Here is a 20,992-nt window from a genome sequence, read left to right as displayed (position 1 = left end):
AAGACCAGAGTGGCCTCCAGCCTCCCTGCCAAAGTCACTGTGAGTTGAAAAAAGGGCTTGGGGGTCAAAGTTCTGTTTTACATTAAAGCCCTGAAGGTACTTTTGAGATAGATGATAGCATTGAGTATATGGCTCTGAAAACTGGGAAAGATATGGGTGGGAGACCACAGCTGAAATGGGGGTAGACGCAGGTGCATTCTTTGTTGGGCTGTTCTCATCTCAAAATTTGAATGTAATAAGCTATATAGGAAGGGAGACAAAACAAATTTTCAGTGCTCTAATCTCATCAAAATACGTAATTTTATAAAGTCATAAAGTACATACTGTTTTGTGCTCTGAATTTCCATTAGTGTTGATCTTACAGGAAGAATTCCACTAAGTGCTGGAGCCATGGTTCCAACCCTTACTCTGTCGCTGGAGGACTCCAGGACCTCAGGCAAGACACATTGACCTCATGGGCATCACTTCCCCGTCCACACAGAGGGCTGGGGACTCAGTGCTGCTTGCAAGCTCACACACACGTTTATACGTATCACTAGAGTGCACATGCTTGCCATTTTTAATGCCTCTAGTGCTCTAAGGGCCTAATAATTATAGTGAAATATAGCCATGGAGAGAACAGAAATAGAGGACTAAGTACATCTGCAGGCACATGCAGGTGAATTGATACTAGAAGATACGGTTGAAGGATGAAACCTAACACTCTTCAAGCTCTGAAGACCAAGTTTCGCAAGAAAAACTAGCACTTAGGTTTGCCTGAAACAACCCTCAGGATTCAAATTTACATCAGAAACCTGCTTTAAAGAATGTGATGGGAAAGATGGGATTAGCTTATAAATATGTAAATTACCAAGGCATGAAAGAGTTACAACATACTAGGTATCCTGTATTAAGTTGCTGTCCTAACTGCTCTCTGATGAACCCACCCGCCAGATGAACTGAAAAGCTCCCTTACAATCTGCCGGCTTTGGCACAGGACCTCCTGTAGTTACACCTGCCTTCTGGTATACATTAACACCTCCGTCCTCCCCAGTTTAGCTCTATGCTTACCAAGGCTTAAGATGTGCTCCCCAGTTTGTCCCAGTACGTAATTACATCTCCCACAGAACGGTGTAACGGATGAAGCAAGTGCAAAAGGCTGCCTTTATGAGAACTTCAGTTGAGTGGTTAGAGACTCAAAGGCTACTCACGAGTGACACCTCAGCAGCAACGGGCAGGCTTTGTGCCCGGATCTTGGTTTCTAAACAGTTGCCTCTTTAACCAAAGATTCCTGGAGAAATGGCTCATTCCAGAGCTGGGGGCACTAACCCTGAGATATGGCAGAAGGAAATAAAGTCCTGAAAGACTAGACAAGGACTGTCAAAGGATGTAAGAGCTACTTGAAGGGTTCCAAGTGGCCAAGTTTGGGACCACGTGAGCAACAGAAACAATGGCCATAACTGATTTTTAATACATGGATCACCTGTCATCACTGCCAATCACTTACTCTGAAAATTCTTAAGGAAAAGAATTTATGACTTTGCCTCTAGTGCATTCCCAGTTGATGACAGAAGGCTCTGCCTTTTTGCAAATCTTAATGAAACAGCTGATTCAGGATCACTGGATACTAAACCCATCAGGTGAAAGGCTGTTGGCAAACAGGTCTTCACACTGGGAAGATAGGATGGTTACCAAGACAACCGAGCCATCAGGTTTTACCTCACCAGTAGTCAACCAAATGTTATTAAAATTTTGGATGTGAGGTGACACAAAATACATCTGTTAAACATGTTGAACCTGAAGCCAATCAGGGCTTTGGCCCTAAATGCTAGTTTGCAGAAACCACAGGGGACACAAGAACAAGAGAAACCACATACAAATCAATAGTTAAATCCTGAACTTGAGACATTCTACAGCTATATTGGGGGGAAAAAAAAGGTCCTGGAGAAAGTCTGAGGTGGGAGAGAGTTTGATGGATGAAACAGATTAACAAGTAAACATAATGCGTGAAACCTGACAGCATCAACAGGGAGAATTTAAACATGGATGAAGCATTAGATATTTGAAAATTACTATTCTTTTTTTCAGGGTATGTAATGGTATGTGGTTATGTGAAAAGATGTCATTTTTATGAGAGGCATGCTGAAATATTTACGGTGAAATGTCATGTCTAACTTTACAGCTGTTCAGTAAAAGGTTAAATTTTTAAAGCTAGGCAGTAGGTAAAGATGCTTTATTAACTTTTCTGTATATTTCAACACCTTTGTAAAAAAAAAGTTGTGGAAAATAAGTCTATTAAATCCAACTGGCTCAGACAACTGTAGAAGTGGGAAAAATACACAAAGATTGATGATTCGCTTCTATTCTGTTTTTTTTTTTATATATATATATATAAGGGCATCGGTTGCCTCAGTGTATCAATGGAAGACTTTAGGAATGCATTATTTACATAAAACTCACAAAGGCAGGAAATACAAATTAAAGCAAAGAAAGGAGCTAGGGACTGTGATACTCCACATGTCCATGCCAGGAGGGGAGAAAAGTGTTGTGTAAGGTGTGAAGTGGCATCATAAATAAAAATTGCATCTTAAATACAGTGGTTATTGTCTAACACAAAAGTAACTATGGCATAAGCGTAACTTGACTATGCAACCCGAAGACAGTCTATGCTTCGTGAAGGATTCCGTGACATCGGGGTTAACTGATGCGAGGACAAGGAAAAGCCGTAACTTCTTAAGAAAAACAATAAGAAAGCCTGGAAGATGCTAGAACCCCTGGTCTTGGCTTCGGCACCTGTTTGCAGGATGTTTCAGTCAACAGTAACATCCAAATAGAACCGTGTGCTCTGTATACTGATATTTATGGCACCAGAATGCTGACTTTTCATCCAGCTCAGGAAAACTTCCTGTGCAAAGATGTCCCGTGATTTCTTTAAGAATATTCCCCACAAAAAAAAAAAAAAAAAAACCTCTCCACATTAAGGTGTGGAATTCTGACTCTTCAATTTTAAAGTAGTTCCTAGTACCCAATAAATAACCACTCTTTGTTAGTGGTTTTGTACATTTTGGACATGTACAAAAAATAATTTTAAACTCAACTTCACTCTGAGTCTGTTAATTCTACCTTATTACCTCTAACTTACCTACATATTAATTCAACATATACTGACCGCTTCCCACACGCAAGGCACTGAAGAAACGAATTAAGAGCAGGACGAAACCTCAGCTCTCAGAATGTGGTCTTACATTCTGACAGCAGAATGCTGTGGAGATTGAATGTAACAGTAATTGTACCTACTTCTGTTTGCATTTCTGCCAGTTTTCCTTTTAGGTTTAGGACCCCACAAACTTAGTTATTATTGTTCAATGATGACTGCCATCAATGATAGTTTCTGCATCAATGCGTTTTCCAATGTTTCCTGACATTTTAAGAGTAATCCCCATTTTTACTTATGAGAAAGTATCAATTCCAATTATTACTCTAAAATCAGTCACTTCATTTTTAGTTCCTTATCAACAGGCAAAAATTTTGTCTCATCCAATTAGCCACTCTTACTTAGGCAAACCAAGTCTAACAGACTATGTGCTAACTCACCTGTGTACCCTTTCTTCACGGCTAAGTCTTCACCCTTGATTTCTGCCCTGACCCACTTTCTATAGTGAACTTTACGTCTATTTTCTATCACTGATCTTTTCCTCACACTCTGTAAATAGCTGTTTTCACTCCTTGTTTGTCTTGGAATGTGGGGGGGGGGCACATCTGGCAACCCAGCTTAGTAGGCTTCTTATGCTCATTCCGTGACATGTCCTTTGTCGTCTTTCACTACTTTAGGAAGCTTTCTGTTGCTTAAATTAGCTGTAGTTTTTAGCACAAGAAGCCCTGAAAGGATCCAATTAGGAAGTCTGGGCCCTGAGCAGTGTCTCAACAGAAATGGGCTTTCTGTGGTGAACAGCCATAGGGAACCTTAAGTTATGAATTTAGGGATCAGGTGACTTTTATTTTTTCCTTCAGGCGGACAGATGTCAAAACCTAGTGAAACTAAGGCTGATGTTTTAAAGATGAATTTAAGGTTGGGTGTTTAACTTTTGCCTGTTTAACTAAATTTGTACAAATGCCTAAGGGCTATATATACATTAGTTTATCCTAACAGGTCAGCTTTCCATAAGCTCTCTTCCTTGAATATTTCCATACGTAAAGGAAAATGTAATTAAACAGTTGTCACATAAAAATTAAGATGCTTTCCACTATATATATTTTGCAAACCTACTGGCTCCACATGGCAGTTATGGCATAACAGGAAAAGGGAAGGGAACCCTTTACATATTTAAGGCTTCAAAGCTGGGAAGCAATAAAGGCCTGAAAGCAGCTTTTTCAGTTATCCCAACATGACTCACTAGTGTGAAATCCCTACTTGATGGAAGCTTTCCCCAGTTACATTCATAAAGTCTCATTAAGAAGTACTTGAAATACACTAAGAGTCGATGAGTTACAGGTTTTTGAGTACTCTTACTTTTGCAGGGTTTCTTTCTGGCATGAATTAAACTGATTTCAAGTAAAGGTGAAGAAGTGAATAAAGTTTTCTTTTTAAATTTCACATTCAATTTAAATAGCTTATATCCACATTACTAATTCTGATACTTCTGCTGAGCCACACCTAACACATATTGCACTTCTTTTGGGTTTCTTTTGAATAATGTTTTAACAAAGTACAAAATAAAATTTGAATGAACTGTAAGACCTAATTGAAGTCTCCTGTATCCATTAATTATGGTGTTTGGCACCTGTATGCACACGCTGGTGCTGAATGAGATTTGTACTCTGTGTGAAGGTTTTACCACATATACGGCATGCATAGGGCTTCTCTCCTGTATGAATTCTCTGGTGTTGAATAAGGCATGTTCTCTGGCTAAAATCCTTATCACATTCATTGCATTTATAGGGCCTTTCTCCAGTATGAGTTCTCTGATGTTGATTAAGTGAGGAGGAGTAAATAAAGGCTTTCCCACATTCATTACACTTATACGGCTTCTCTCCGGTGTGAATCCTTTGATGCTGAGTGAGATTGGCACCCTGCCTGTACGCTTTCCCGCATATATTGCATTTGAAGGGTTTCTCTCCATTGTGGATCCTTTGATGCTGAGTAAGGTGGACGCTCTGGCTGAACGCTTTCCCACACACACTGCATTTGTACGGTTTCTCCCCGGTATGAGTCCTGTGGTGTTGAGTAAGGTTTGCGCTCTGGCTGAAGGCTTTTCCACATATTTTACATATATAGGATTTCTCTCCCGTGTGAGTGGTCTGATGTTGAATAAGAGTTGAGGAATGAGCAAAGGCTTTTCCACATTCGTTACATTTGTAACACTTCTCTCCGGAATGAATTCTCTGATGTCGAATGAGGTAAGTACTTTGACTAAACACTTTCCAACACTCATTGCATTTATATGGTTTCTTTCCAGTATGTATTTTTTGATGTTGAAGAAGGTGTGTACTCTGACTGAAAGTCTTCCCACATTCGTTGCATATGTAAGGTTTCTCACCAGTATGAACTCTCTGGTGATTAATCAGCGATGAACTGTGGCTGAAAGTTTTACCACATTCCAAGCATCGATATGGTTTCTCTCCAGTATGTGTCCTTTGATGTATAGTGAGGTGTGCGCGCTGACTGAAGTCTTTGCCACAGTCATCACACTTATAGGGTTTCTCTCCAGTGTGAATTCTCTGGTGTATAGTAAGGTGGGCACGCTGGCTGAAGGCTTTACCACACTGGTGGCATTCGTATGGTTTTTCTCCAGTATGCATTCTCTGATGTGCAATAAGGGACGAGATGTGCCTAAACTCTTTCCCACATTCTTCACATTCATGAGATTTTTCTTTGGTATGGGTGCTTTGGTGTTTCACAAAGGATGGGTTTTTCCTAAACTTTTTCCCACACACGTTACATTTATAAGGCTTCTCTCCAGGATATATCTTTCTGTGTACAATACCATATGAAACATGATTGAAGGTTGCCCTGCCTTCATCATACATAGTTCTATTATCTGACTGGGTACCAAACTGAATAATTAGGTTTGAATGCTTTTCAAAAGTATTTCGATAGATATCATATTTACTGAGACACTCTTCCATAGGGTCATCTTCTTTTGAGAGGACTGACTTCAAAGTAAAATTTCTTTCATTCATGGGAATTCTCCTATAGGTATCTGATGCGTGCCTCTCAAATCTCTCATCGTAGTCATATGGTTCTTCCAATTTGACAGTCTGAGTTCCAGTCTTTACGAGTGTAGAAGTATTTGTAACTGGAGTACACTCTTGGGCTTCTGTTTTCCATTCTGGGACAAAAAGAATATAGAACATAAAAAGTTTTCCTCTATTTGGAGAAGGAAACTGCCAAAACAGAAACAAAATACTGAACATGAATAAAATGCCTTAAAAGACTATGACTCTGACAACCTTTGGACATGGTCCTTAAAGTTTGGGAAAAGCAGGGCTCCTGGGTGGCTCAGTTGGTTAAGCGTATGGCTTTCAGCTTGGGTCACGATCCCAGGGTCCTAGGATCAAGTCCCACATTGGGCTCCCTGCTCAGCAGGGAATCTGCTTTTCCTTCTCCCTCTACCCTTCCCTCTCTAATCAAGCTCTATCTCTCTCTCTCTCAAATAAATAAAATCTTTACCAAAAACAAACAAACAAAAAACACACACACAAAAAAACAAGCAAGCTTGGGAAAAGAGAATATAGGGGCAGAAAGCCAGAAGACTTAACTGCTGAAAAAGGACAGGCTCCTCACTACTCAACATGCACATAGATTAATAAAACAGGTTAAGTCAGGCGACTGGACTAAGAGATGTGAAAACAAGACTGTGGGATAATGTGGGATGACTTCATGGGTTGATTTGTATCAAGCAGACACTAACTCTCATTGACTCCTTCCAACCTACTCTGCACAATCAACATAATACTCCAAAAGCAATTTCAAGGAGTGCTCTCCATGCTTAAATATCTCTAGTAAATCTCTCATAATAATAGTTCTTAAAGTATTGTCCCCAAATGAGTGACATAAACATCACTATCACCTGGGAATGTGTTAAATTATTGGCCCTCATCCAGACAAGCTGAATCAGGAACTTTGCAGGCTATGGAACCAGAAAAGATCCCAAATAGTCAAAGCATGTTGAAAAAGAAAACCAAAGCTGGTGGCATCACAATTCTGGATTTAAGCTCTATAATAAAGCCATTATCACCAAGATAGTATGGTAATGGCACAAAAAACAGACACACAGTTCAGTGGAACAGAACAGAGAACCCAGATACGGACCCTCAACCATGGTTGACTCTATGGTCAACTAATCTTTGACAAAGCAGAAAGAATATCCAATGGGGGAAAAACAGTCTTTTCAACAAATGATGCTGGGAAAATTGTTGGACAGCCACATCCAGAATGACACTGGACCATTTTCTTGTACCATACTTGTACTAAGTCAAAATGGATAAAAGACCTAAGCACGAGACAGGAATCCATCAAAATCCTCTGTGACCTTGGCCACAGCAACTTCTTGCTAGACATGTCTCCAAAGGCAAGGGAAACACAAACAAAAATGAACTATTAGGACATAATCAAGATAAAAAGCTTTTGTACAGCAAAGGAAACAGTTGACAAAAATCAAGACAACCTGCAGAATAGGAAAAGATATTTGCAAATGTCTCATCAGATAAAGGGCTAGTCTTCAAGATCTATAGAAAACATATCAAACTCAACTCCCACAAAACAAATAAACCAATCAAGAAGTGAGCATAAGACATGAAAAGATATTTCTCCAAAGACATATAAATGCCCAAAAGATACATGAAAAAATGCTTAACATCACTCGGCATCAGGAGTCAAACCACAAATCAAAACCACAGTGAGATACCACCTCACACCAGTCAGAAGGGGCTAAAATTAACCGGTCAGGAAAAAAGACAGGTGTTGGTGAAGATGCGGAGAAAGGGGAACCCTCCTACACTGTTGGTGGGAATGCAAACTGGTGTAGCCACTCTGGGAAACAGTATGGAAGTTCCTCAGAAAGTTAAGAACAGAACTACCCTACCCCCCAGTAAATTGCACTACTCGGTATTTTCCCAAAGGATACAAATGTAGTGATCTGAAAGGGAGACACCACCCCAATGTTGATAGCAGCAATGTCCACAATAGCCAAACTAAGATGGAAAAAACCCAGATGTCCATTGGCAGATGAATGGATAAAGAAGATATGTATATTTATAAAGAAGATATATATATATATATATATATATATATATATATATACACACAAACACACACACACAAATGGAGTATTACTTAGCCATCAAAAAAAATCTTACCACTTGCAATGATGTGCAAGGAACTAGAGGGTATTATGTTAAGCAAAATGAGTCAACCAAAGACAATTACATGGTTTCACTCATATGTGGAATTTAAGAAACAAAACAGAGAATCATAGGGGAAGGGAGGGAAAAATAAAGTAAGGCGAAATAAGAGAGGGAGACAAACCATAAGAGACTCTTAGCTATAGGAAACAAACTGAGGGTTCCTGGGATGGGGTAATTGGCTGATGGCCATGAAGGAGGGCACATGATGGAATGAGCACTCTCCCTCTGTTCCCCTATCCCCTGCTCATGCTTGTGCTGTCTCTTAAACAAATAAAATCTTTAAAAAAAAAAGGAAACTTTGGAAATAGGGCTAAAGCAATCTGTTTTACAAAGCCCTCTAAGTGGTTTTGATGTTCACTGAAGTTTGAGCCCCAATGGCTTAAGGGAGAAAAGTTTAAAAAGTTCAAAATACCTCCACTTGACATATTCAGTACCCAAATAATTCAGCTTTTCCTATTCTACTATATCGTGTGCCAAACTTCATATTCAGCTTAAAAATGTAAAGTCACCCATATAACTACAAGCTACTTCCTCATAGCCTCCTATAGGTGCCATACAAATTCCAGACTTAGGCATTCTCTCTTTTGAAAGAGTGAGCATGAGCAGGGAGTCAGAGAAGCACACTCCCTGCTGAGCTCGGAGGCAGACCTGGGGTTCCATCCCAGGTCACTGAGCCAAAACCAAGAGTTGAATGCTCGACTGACTGAGCCATGCAGGCACCCCAGATTTAGGCATTCTCTTAAGATAACTTCTCTATCTATTGAAAAGAAGTGTATGGCCCAGCTCCTATTTTTCTCTCTTTCTTAGACTCCTCAAGTACAGATTAGGTTGAATTACATGACCTTGACTTTGTGTAGTCAATATGGCTGAAATTTCAGCAGTCTCATGTGATTCAACCTAATGTAAAGTTGGGGCCAGGACAGTACTTGGCCTTAATATTATTACTTCACAACTTTGTGTGTTTCTTGTATTTTCAACTTAGATGCAAACTCTGAGAACAGCCTGTGCCTCTTTTACATTTCCTTCAGAAAATGGCCCCAAGACTCTGGATATGGTGGCCACTCAACTGAACTGGTAAAATAAATGACAATAATTTGTTGTTAAAAGGTGAGCCAAATGAAAGCACACACATACACATAAAAGCAAAGCAAACAATAAAAAGTCCCTGACCTCAAATCTGGCTGCAAAGCAATCAAATATGTATTTATTCATGCCTATTATATTTCCAGTATGATGGTTTAAAACAAATTTGAATTAGAATATCTTTCTCTCTTAAAATCTGATTGAAAACACAGGACTTTCAAATATTATGAATTATGTAATGAAATATCAAATATAGAATTCATAATATAGCAAAAATGGTACCGCATAGTTCAGAAATTTTTTAAGATGCAGATCCAAATATAAATCTTTTTTTTTTTTAAAGATTTTATTTATTTATCAGAGAGAGAGAGGGGGAGAGAGCGAGCACAGGCAGACAGAATGGCAGGCAGAGGGAGAAGCAGGCTCCCTGCTGAGCAAGGAGCCCGATGTGGGACTCGATCCCAGGATGCTGGGATCATGACCTGAGCCAAAGGCAGCTGCTTAACCAACTGAGCCACCCAGGCGTCCCACCAAATATAAATCTTTTTAAATATATCCATTCCACAGAATCATATGCAGTGTTTTAAAGTGATAGCTGCCATTCATCAATAAAGTATTAGAGTAAGGGATAATGGAACACTAATAACTGGTAACAATAACTAGATAGGTTTATGTATATTGACTTACTACTTTGATTCAAATATAAAAATCAGAGCTGACATTAGAAAATGCTTGGGACTAATGTTAAATGAAAAAAGTAGTCCCACAGCTAACATGGAAATGCACTGGAACTACACAAATAATATCAAAGAGCTAAGAAGATGATAGGTTTTTGTTTTTTTTTAAGATTTTATTTATTCACTTGACAAAGACAGGGAGAACTGCAGGTAGAGGGAGAAGCGGGCTCCCTGCTCGATTTGGGGCTCAATCCTAGGACCTTGAGATCATGACCTGAGCCGAAGGCAGCCACTTAACCAACTCAACTCCCACAAAACAAATAAACCTGAACCACCCAGGTGCCCTGATTATAGGTTTTTAAAAAATTCTTTTTTTTCCTTTCTTATTTATTTATTTATTTGACACAGAGAGAGAGATCACAAGTAGGCACAGAGGCAGGCAGAGAAAGGGGGAGAAGCAGGACCCTAAGATCATGACCTAAGCTGGAGGCAGAGGCTTAACCCACTGAGTCACCCAGGTGCCCCTAAAAATTTTCTAATTTTCAATATACTGTCTATATAATTCATTATTATTTAGTACTAGAGATGTAGTTGTGATTTTTTGTAATTTTTATATAAGAAAAATAATTTTTTTATTTTTCAAGATTTTATTTATTCGCTAGAGCACAAGTTGCGGGGGCGGCGGGCAGAGAGAGAGGGAGAAGCAAACTCCCCATCAAGCAGGGAGCCCTACTTGGGGCTCAAACCCAGAACCACAAGACCACAACCTAAGCTGAAGGCAGATGCCTAACAGACTGAGCCACCCACCTGCCCCAAGAATTCGCTTTGCAAGTAGTATTACCCAAGTCTGGGACAAGAGAGCATGAAAAATAACCAAAATAAACCTGGATTGGTGGGATTTTTGAAAAATCCCAAATGTCCACAGTGACATGTTCACATAAAAAATGAGGTGGGAGGAGGAAGAACTATTCTTCTTCTTTTTCTTCTTTTTTTTTTTTTTTTAAAGATTTTATTGATTTATTTGACAGAGATCAAAAGTAGGCAGAAAGGCAGGCAGAGAGAGAGAGAGAGAGAGAGGGAGGGGGAGGAAGCAGGCTCCCCGCTGAGCAGAGATTCCCTATGTGGGGCTCGATCCCAGGATCCTGGGATCATGACCTGAGCTGAAGGCAGAGGCTTTAACCCACTGAGCTACCCAGGCACCCCTCTTTTTTTTTTTTTTTTTAAAGATTTTATTTATTTAGGAAGTACTACTCTTTACAGGAGAATGCTATTAATCCTTTAGAAGAGATGACTGATTTAGAGAATCACTCAGTGATATAATAAAGCAAGACTGAAGAAAGGATGCTACAAATCTTTAAATAAAATAGTGCCAGGGAGTGGAATAGCCATGTGGCCTCTAAGTATCATTCCACGGATTACTTACTGACTATAAAGGACAAAATGCACCTTTAAAATGGAGAGATCTGGTCAACAGCACCTTAACTAACATGAGTATCACCAGTGAGACAAATGGCAACAGACAGCACATACTGATGGTGTCGTCTCAGTAAACATATTTCATCTGAATGTAAACATAAGGAAATCATCAGGAGAATCTAGATTGTGGGTCATTCTTTTTTTTTTTTTTTAAAGATTTTATTTATTTGTCAGAGAGAGAGAGGGAGAGCGAACGAGCACAGGCAGACAGAATGGCAGGCAGAGACAGAGGGAGAAGCAGGCTCCCTGCCAAGCAAGAAGGCCGATGTGGGACTCGATCCCAGGACGCTGGGATCATGACCTGAGCCGAAGGCAGCTGCTTAACCAAATGAGCCACCCAGGCGTCCCAATTGTGGGTCATTTTAATAAAACCTGGCCTGGATCCTTCAGAAAATGTCAGAAGGGAAGTGGAAGGGAACAGAAGGGAAGGGGAAAGGAAAAAACAAAGTGTGTCTGTGTGTGCGTGTGTGTGGCTGTGCGTGCGTGTGTAAGTAGATAAGCAAAGGGGCGACTGGGTGGCTCAATTGGCTATGCATCTGACTCCTGATGTCAGCTCTGGCCATCCTCTCAGGATTGAGCCCCACGTCAGGCTCCGCCCTCACCGGGGAATCTGCTTCAGATTCTCCCTCTCCCTCTGCCTCTGCCCCCACCCCCTCCTAAAAAGATATAAAGCAAAAGTGGCTAAATGATGGTAGCTTGTGGTTTCAGATGAAAATTACACAGGTGTTCAATGTACTGATTCTGCAACTTTTTTTATAGGTTTGAAGTTCTTATGGAGGAAGGAAGAAAGGAAAGGGAACAACCAAAAAGCCTATCAATAAGGAACAGGTTCAATAAATTATGAGACACACAATAAAATGTGATGCAGATATTAAAAAAAGAGAACAAGGAAGGTCTTTATATCCTCATTTGAGACACTTCTCAAGATACACTTTTACATAAACAAAAGCAAAGGAGAAAACAATATGTATCGTTTGCTACCGTTTCTGTTAGGAAACGGAGGAAAAGGGGCACCTGGCTGGCTCAAGTCAGTAGAGCGTGTGACTCTTGATCTCCGGGTTAGGAGTTCGAGCCCTACAGTGCGGGTAGAGTTTACTTAAAAATATTAATAGAAAATTTGCTAAAAAGGAGAGGAAAACATTTTTTCCCGAAGTGATAGAAAGAAAGCATCCCTAATATAGGATTTTTTTTAAAGAAAAGAACATTTGTATATATATATGTTAAAGATTTCATTTACTTATTTGAGAGAGAGTAAGAGAGATCATGAACAAGGGGGAGGAGCAGAGGGAGAAGCAGACTCCCCGCTGAGCAGGAAGCCTGACATAGGACCCTGGGATCATGACCTGAGCCAAAGGCAGACACCTAACTGATGAGTCACCCAGGTGCTCCCCAAACTTTTTTTTTTTTTTAAAGATTTCATTTATTTATTTGAGAGAGATAGAATGACAGAGAGAAAGCATGAGAGGAAAGAGTTCAGTGGGAGCTGAATCCCTGGTGAGTAGGGAGCCTGATTTGGGACTTGATCCTGGGACGCCAGGATCATGGCCTGAGCCAAAGGCAGTTGCTTAGCCAACTGAGCCACCCAGGCGCCCTCCCCCAAACATTTTTTTTTTTTTTTTTAAGATTTTGACAGAAAGAGAGAGAGCATGAGAGGGGAGAAGGTCAGAGGGAGAAGCAGACTCCTTGCTGAGCAGGGAGTCCAGTGCAGAACTTGATCCCAGGACTCTGGGATCATGACCTGAGCCAAAGGCAGTCGATTAACCAACTGAGCCACCCAGGCACCTTCCCCAAACATTTTTATATTGACTTTATATGCAAACAAAATACCTGAACAGAAACAACTAGGGGGCACCTGGGTGGCTCAGTGGGTTAAGCCTCTGCCTTTGGCTCAGGTTATGGTCTCGGGGTCCTGGAATCAAGCCCCGCATCGGGCTCTCTGTTCAGTGGGCAGCCTGCTTCTTCCTCTCTCCCTGCCTGCCTCTCGGACTACTTGTAATCTTTGTCTGTCAAATAAATAAATAAAATCTGTTAGAAAGAAAGAAAGAAAGAAAGAAAGAAAGAAAGAAAGAAAGAAAGAAAGAAAGAAAGAAGCAACTAAAAACAAGCACCAGTGGTTGGGCTGAGAGATGCAGGAACCGGTGAATGAACTATACAGTAAGAGAACATCTTTGAGTGTTTTGAAGATATTTTTTCAAAATTAGGAAAGAAAATGAGTTAGAGAAGTGGAGGCTGGAGGCTACAGGGATTTGTTGGTAACAGAATAAAAGAAACTTACTAAGAGGAAGGTCTGAAACTTAAAATTTTAGGGACATTCACTCATGCTTATAAAAGAGGGAGGAGACAACAGCACAGTGAAAGCGCCAGACAAAGCTGGGAATGGGATCCAGGGGTCACATGGAAGGATAAAAGGAGACACCGGGGAAAGGTAGAACAATGATGTTTGGAACTGTGTTCCTGAAGGTGGCCTCTGTGAGGAGGCAACGCCAAACAGCTCAGTGTTCCTGACAGGCCGGGATGTCTGTGGAGCGTGACCTGGCCATATTTAAATAAATATATCTCACTGCACTTACACTCTTCAATGCAAACAATCTCATGACAGTTCTTCTCTCACCTGGACTAGGGCCTTCTAAGATCTCTTTTATCACCATCCATGGTTCTTCCAGTAAGGGAATCACAGTTGGTCGGTACACCGTAAGTCCTGTTTCAGAGGAATATAAGGAGTTTTATCCTGGAGATAAACAGTTGTTTGAATTTTACTGCCTAACTTCTTATCTGTGAGGACAGATGTCCACAGGAAAACAATGGTTTCATGTACATGATTTAGTGGGAGAATTAGGTCACTGTGCTTTTCAGTGCTACAACAGAAATGTCCTGCTGCTCAGGAGGATATGTGCACAGAGCTCACGGTGGGAGGGGATCACAGGAAAAGCAGGGAGCGGGCAAGGGGCAGGTCATGTGGAAGCCCTGGGAAGCCACGTGTCATAGCTCTCAATGCTCCTTCACTTAGAAACTTTTTATTTGCCAAAAGGGAGAACACAGCGGTATCTATGCCCAAATGGAATGAGGAAACTCACCCCTAAGCCCCATTCTCAGCACTGTACTGAGGAAAGAAAGATGGTGGATATGTTGGCAGCAGTGGGTGCAGCGGAGGCTTACCCAGAGAAACCATGTTCCAGTAGTTCTGTAATGTTACAGTCTTGTACAATTCCTTCTGTACGGGACGCATTATCTCCCAGTCCTCCTGGGTGATATCCACAGCCACATCTTTGAATGTCATTGATTCCTGAAACATCAAATATAACTTGGCTCAAGAACTGGCAGGAGCGGCGCCTGGGTGGCTCAGTTGGTTAAGCAACTGCCTTCGGCTCAGGTCATGGTCCCGGAGTCTCGGGATCGAGTCCCGCATCAGGCTCCCAGCTCCACGGGAAGTCTGCTTCTCCCTCTGACCTTCTCGCCTCTCATGCTCTCTCTCTCTCTCAAATAAATAAATAAAATCTTAAAAAAAAAAAAAAAAAGAACTGGCAGGGGGATAGTGGTAACACCAGGGACATGTGTGGTGGGGGTATCAGAGAATGTTGACCTGTAGTAAGAGCCTACAGGTTATCTAGTTAAGTTATGGATGAGCATACGTGAATGGTCGTACAGGGAAGTCTGAAAACAGAATTATAATTACGTTTTCAGCTGGCACAAGTGTATGTATGGATGGCTCCGTATTAAAAGAGGGTTTACACAGACAGCTGAATGGCTATGCTTTTCAAGCTCTGCCTTAAGAAATCAGAGTGTTGGGGTGCCTGGGTGGCTCAGTCGTTAAATGTCTGCCTTCAGCTCAGGTCATGATCCCAGGGTCCTGGAATCGAGCGCCACATTGGGCTCCCTGCTCAGCAGAGAGACTGCTTCTCCCATTCCCTCTCCTTAGCACTGCCTACTTGTACTCTCTCTCTCTGTCAAAAAATAAATAAAATCTTAAAAAAAGAGAGAGAATTCAGAGTGTCATAATTTGAAATTCTATGATATATTTGTGTGCTTTACGATGAAATGCAGAGCCACTCCTTCCTTTTTAAAATAAAACTGGTGGGGCGCCTGGGTGGCTCAGTGGGTTAAGCCTCTACCTTCGGCTCCTGTCATGATCCCAGGGTCCTGGGATCGAGCCCCGCATCAGGCCCTCTGCTCAGCAGGGAGCCTGCTTCCCTCTCTCTCTCTCTCTGCCTGCCTCTCTGCCTGCTTGTGATCTCTGTCTGTCAAATAAATAAATAAAAGTCTTTAAAAAAATAAAAAATAAATAAAATAAAATTGGGACTGAAACCCATACTGTTGAACTGTTACACTTTTAATATATCTGACAATCTGGTAAGGTTAATTATCCCTCTTTGCTCTTTTTCTTCCTTTTGTTAAAAAAAGTTGATTCCTTTTCCATGTTTTTCAAATAAACTTCTAAGTTCCTTATAAAAATTGTATTGACAATGACAATACTTATAATTTAGGGGGAACAGGCAATTTTATAACACTCAAAGCTGCTTTCATGTCTTATAGTATGATATAGGATATGGATGTACTACAAAATTTATACTACGTTTAGTCCTAGATATTTTAAATTTGGGGGGTGGGGAAAACTGTGCAGGGAACCTTTTATTTCATTTCATCATCTGTCTGGTTTTAGTGTGTATGCAAGAAAGATACTAATTTTCGGGGCACCTGGGTGGCTCGGTGGGTTAAAGCCTCTGCCTTCGGCTCAGGTCGTGATCTCAGGGTCCTGGGATCGAGCCCCGCATCGGGCTCTCTGCTCTGCAGGAAGCCTGCTTCCCCGTCTCTCTCTGCCTGCCTCTCTGCCTACACGTGATCTCTGTCTGTCAAATAAACAAATAAAATCTTAAAAAAAAAAAAAAAAAAGAAAGTTACTAATTTTCTATTTTTTAAAGTAAGCTCCATGTCCCACATGAGGTTCAACTCACAACCCTGAGATCGAGAGCCGCAAGCTCTACCAAGTGAGCCAGCAACCCCTAAAAGTGATTAATTTTCATATGCCATTTTCTGTAGTAATCACCTTACTCAAACTTTTCTCCTATTGTTTCCCAGTTCTTCCCTTCACTTTCCTAGGGTTTTCAGGTAAACAATCGTACTATCTATGAATAATAATTTTACTCTACCTATTGCAGATGTATATTTTTACAGCAAAATTTTCTCTTAAGGTGGCCTGACAGAGACTCATGATCAACATAACACCAGAAAATACATGGCCTTTAATTACTTGTTAATGAGAAAAATAATTTTAGCAACTATTGCTTACTGATAGTTTACTGTAATCCAGGCTAACTACAAGTCTTATAATGTTTAATCCTCATAATTTAAGAGGTAAGTTCTATTTATTAGAGTTTAATAACTCAGGCTAAGTGTGGTCAAGTATCTTGCCCCAAATCATAGGTTCTGATTCATCCGGCTGTAGAGGTCAATCCCTTAACCTCTATGCAATGTTGCTGCCTTAAAATCAAAACAGTGAGGAAAGGGGTATCAGGGGAAGGCAACAGGGGCTTATTCCTTATAAAGAGAGTCACTTAACAGGCCAAGCTGGATTGAAAGAGAGGAACAGATGCTTAAGTCCTAGATTGGGCTTTCGTGGGGGGACAGAAGTTAGAGGGCCAGGACAAAACGTCCTCACACAAACACCTCCAAGAAGCCATTTAAAAATCACAGAAAAAACTAACACTTACTTTGGTCACCAAGTCATTTAACCACCCTGCCTGGAAAGCAGGTCTTCCTTTGGAGTCTTCCTCTGGGGTCTCTTGGGGAAGGGCAGAGTTCTGAGGAACAGCTGGGGAAGGGAGACCATGATGGAGATTAGTCCTGTTTGAACAGTCTAGGAAACTTAACCAAATAGATGCCTATACTTCCCTAAAGTGAGAAATGAGAAAGAAACAAAAAATAGCACCCCTGCTTTGAAGAGTCAGAGGGAAGGACCAGTGAGACTTGTCCTAAGACATCAATGCAGGTTTCAAAAACAAGTCTGTTCTGGGACTGCTAAGGATATGCACCAAATTCCCAATTTTCTACTACATCTTCATGCGATGTAAATCATGTGTGCTGTCTCTTAATAAGGAAGTATGCTCTGGACCCTTTCCTACTTTTTTGGAAGCATGTTATTGTAAAATCCAATTCACAAAGCAAATGGCTTACTGACAGAATGGTTCAAACCTCTGCAGGTAAAATTCCTGACGGCTCACACTGGGGTAACTGAGTTGCATTTGGTCACTGTTTTAGGACATGAGGTAACATGTGTTTGGTCCCAAGCAGTCTGGAAGGGACACACCATGCAGGATGGGGTTCCATGTTAAAGCCCGTTCTCGACTCACTGCCTTTTGCTCTCCCCAGTTTCTTTAAAGGGCTGCTCTGTGATATGCTGGTTGACTTCTCTAACCCTAACCGCCCAGGATTCCTCCCCTTTCTGCCTTGTGATTCTCACCTTCCTCTTCTAGAATCTGAGTCAAATCCTCTACCAGCGTCACCACTTCCTCACTGCTCTCTGGGTACTGGGACTTCACCCAAGTCCTAACCTCCCCAGGCAAGATGGTCAGGAACTGCTCCAGCACCAGCAGCTCCAAGATTTGTTCCTTTGAGTGAATCTCAGGTCTCAGCCATTTAAGGCAGAGCTCTCGGAGCTGATTCAATGCCTTTCGAGGACCAGCTAGGTCTGGATATGGAAAATTCCTAAAATTCTGTCGACAGGTCTCAGTGTCACGCAAGATTCTTGAAGCAAGGGTTTCCTTTGCAATGTTGTGGGGTCCACTCTGAGCCTTGTCTGGCTTCCACATGAGAAGGACTTGGGCGCGTGAAGAACTGGTCATCCTCTTGCACGAGGCCAACATCGCTACAGGTGGGAGAGTCAATCTGGCAATATTCTTTATATCTCCAGTAGTGAGCCAAATGCTTGAAGTCTCATGCTAGAACCACAAAGACATTATATCAAGGGCTGCTGCAGCCAAGGGCAGAACAGGGTCAAGGTAGAGTTAGCAGCCTTAGTTACAAATTCTGAGCCCAGAATTTGCAGGGATGGTTAAGAGACTCTGAAACACAAGAACAGACCATAATGTCAAGAATTCTGGTGCTCTCTGCTATCCACATCCGCGAACAGAAACAACCTGCTCAAGTGTTCACAGGTAAACACACATAGACTTTACCTGGGTCTTCCTTCCCTACCTCCTCAGACTTGTGAGATAAATGCAATCTGCTGGGGACAGGGGTCTGGACAGCTATCAAAAAGGGTCACAGAAGCAAAGCCCCGAAGCTTGAGCAAAACAACGGATCAAACTTCTAGCTTGTTGAAACAGAAATTAAACTTTTCCGGGGGTCGTGGGGGTGGGGGGAGTTTCAGTATTTTTGCGATGTCACAGAAGCTGTAAAGGACCGCACTGGCTCTCAACAACAGAGCATACCTGTAGGTACTTGGAACAACCTGGGAGGAGAATCCTTCCCAGGTTCCCAAGGAAACTGTCAAGGAAAAAAGGGCGGACATGCACTTGCTTTAGATGTTAATGCCAGCACGTTCCAGTTTCTATCAGAGGGCTGGAGAGACAAGCCGGTTGGGCTGGGAAAAAGTAGGAGGCTGATGTGCCTTGAAGCCCTTGGAAACGCTTCTACAGGAGACAATTCCTCACGAGTAAATTTGAAACCAGGATTCCCGAAGAAAACCTCGGAACAGGCCTGACCCGGCGACCTGACACCACCTGTCCTCGGGCTCCAGCTCTGAGCCCTCCTCAGGCTCAGTCGTGTAACCGAAGCCAACTGTTTACAGGCGCTGCAGAGGATATGCGCCAGCCCCGCCCGCCGCGTCTCCCCAACTCCCCTTCAGCCGGACGGTCGCGGGCAGCGGCGGAGCGGGGACTCGGCCCGCCACCGCAGCCAACACCCGTGCTCGCCTTTTCCGCAGGCCGCGAGCGCGGACGCCGCGCGGCAACCGGCTGGGGCTCCGGCCTGACCGCGCGGACACTCGCCCCCGGCGGCGCCCTCGACATCATTACCTGTCGCGGGGGCCGGGCGGACGCGCAGCCCGAGCGGCCGGAGAGGCCCGGGGCAACAATGGCGGCGGGGGAGCGGGCGCCTGCGTGGCGAGCTCAGCCCCGCGCTGCAGAGGGGTCTCTGGCTCCGCCACTTCCCTAACCGGGAAAGCACGACGTGTCTCGGCCAGAAGCCGCACCTTCCAGCCCGGTCCTGAGGTGCCTGGCCCTGCACGAACCGCGCCTCAGCTCCACCGCGACCTCGCCTCAACCCCACTGCGCATGTGCGCAAGGGGAACGCTGCGCGCCCGCTGAGCCAATCGGAAGGCGCGTCCCGGCCCTCCCTCCCGCCCGAGCCTCATTCCTTGGACCTGTCTCCATGGTAACCTCCTCCACCCATCACTGCGACTTGCTTGTTAGTCCGCAAGGTTCTAAGGGAACTTTAAAGTTTCCCTGGCCAGAAGCAGGTCTGGAAGATGACTGGGAGGTCGGGGAGCAACTAGCATCTGGGCGAAGAGGATGCGGATGGGCGGCGGTTAAAGCTCCACCCTAATTAACCAGAGAAAACCTGGTGCCATGGGGCGCCTGGGGGGCTCAGTCGATAAGCGTCTGCTTAAGCGTCTGCCTTCGGCTCAGGTCATGATCCCAGGATGCTGGGATGGAGCTCCACATCTGGCTTCCGAGAAGCCTGCTTCTCCCTCTCCCACTCCCCCTGCTTGTGTTACTTCTCTTGCTGTGTCTGTCAAATAAAAATATAAAAATCTTTTAAAAAAATAGAAAAGAAAAGCTGGTGCCAGAGTTCTAGAGGAAGGAGGGGCATGGAAGATGTGGGTCCAAAGGCAGAACAACCCAAAGTGCATTTTTGAGCCTTACTGTGCATACACATTCACTATGAAAGGTTCTGAGTCCCTCCTAGGAATTGGATTCTGACTTGGAAAAGGGATAACAACCAACAGCATGCTGTTTACACAGACACAGCAAACCCACATAAAACGCTTGAAAATAAAAGGATGGGAATACATTCCAGGTGTCCCTGTTATTTACTGCCGTGTTGGCAAACCACCCAAGACTTAATGGTCTTAAAAAAAAACTACTGTCTTATGCTCATGGATTTTGCGGGTCAGGAATTTGGAAGGAGAACGGTGGGCATGGCTCCTCCCAGCTCCACTGTGCCCAGGGGGCCCAGCTGAGATGATTTAATGGCAGGGAGGGTCCATTTCCAAGATGGCTCCTCACTCATATGTCTTAATGGGTGAGCTCAGATGGCTTAAGGATGAGCTCAGCTTGGATCTGTTCAGAGTGACCTTTTCCACGTGAAGGATTTAGGCTGGCTGGACTTCTTACATGGCATCTCTGGGCTCAAGAGCAGATATTCTAGTGAATAAG

At 42.8% G+C, this 20,992-nt stretch overlaps 1 protein-coding gene across 2 annotated transcripts; it reads right to left on the bottom strand.

Annotated features, from left to right (window-relative positions):
- Window positions 1-4,208: 4,208 nt before the first annotated feature.
- On the bottom strand, window positions 4,209-19,896 carry ZNF287 (zinc finger protein 287). 2 transcript variants are annotated; one of them, XM_082707591.1, is made up of 6 exons: window positions 19,631-19,896; window positions 18,076-18,553; window positions 17,327-17,427; window positions 14,778-14,904; window positions 14,233-14,319; window positions 4,209-6,308 (listed from the first exon to the last, which is right to left on the bottom strand). In XM_082707591.1, the coding sequence occupies exons 2-6, from the start codon at window positions 18,476-18,478 to the stop codon at window positions 4,741-4,743; spliced, it is 2,286 nt and encodes a 761-aa protein (XP_082563717.1). In that variant the 5' UTR covers window positions 18,479-18,553; window positions 19,631-19,896; the 3' UTR covers window positions 4,209-4,740. The 2 variants fall into 2 exon arrangements, with proteins under 2 accessions (XP_082563717.1, XP_082563718.1); XM_082707592.1 differs by having other exon boundaries at window positions 18,076-18,676; window positions 19,631-19,887.
- Window positions 19,897-20,992: the final 1,096 nt, after the last annotated feature.

This window comes from Mustela nivalis (genome assembly GCF_964662115.1).
Source record: "Mustela nivalis genome assembly, chromosome: 17".
NCBI lineage: Eukaryota > Metazoa > Chordata > Mammalia > Carnivora > Mustelidae > Mustela > Mustela nivalis.
This window is presented reverse-complemented; position numbering and strand designations above follow the sequence as displayed.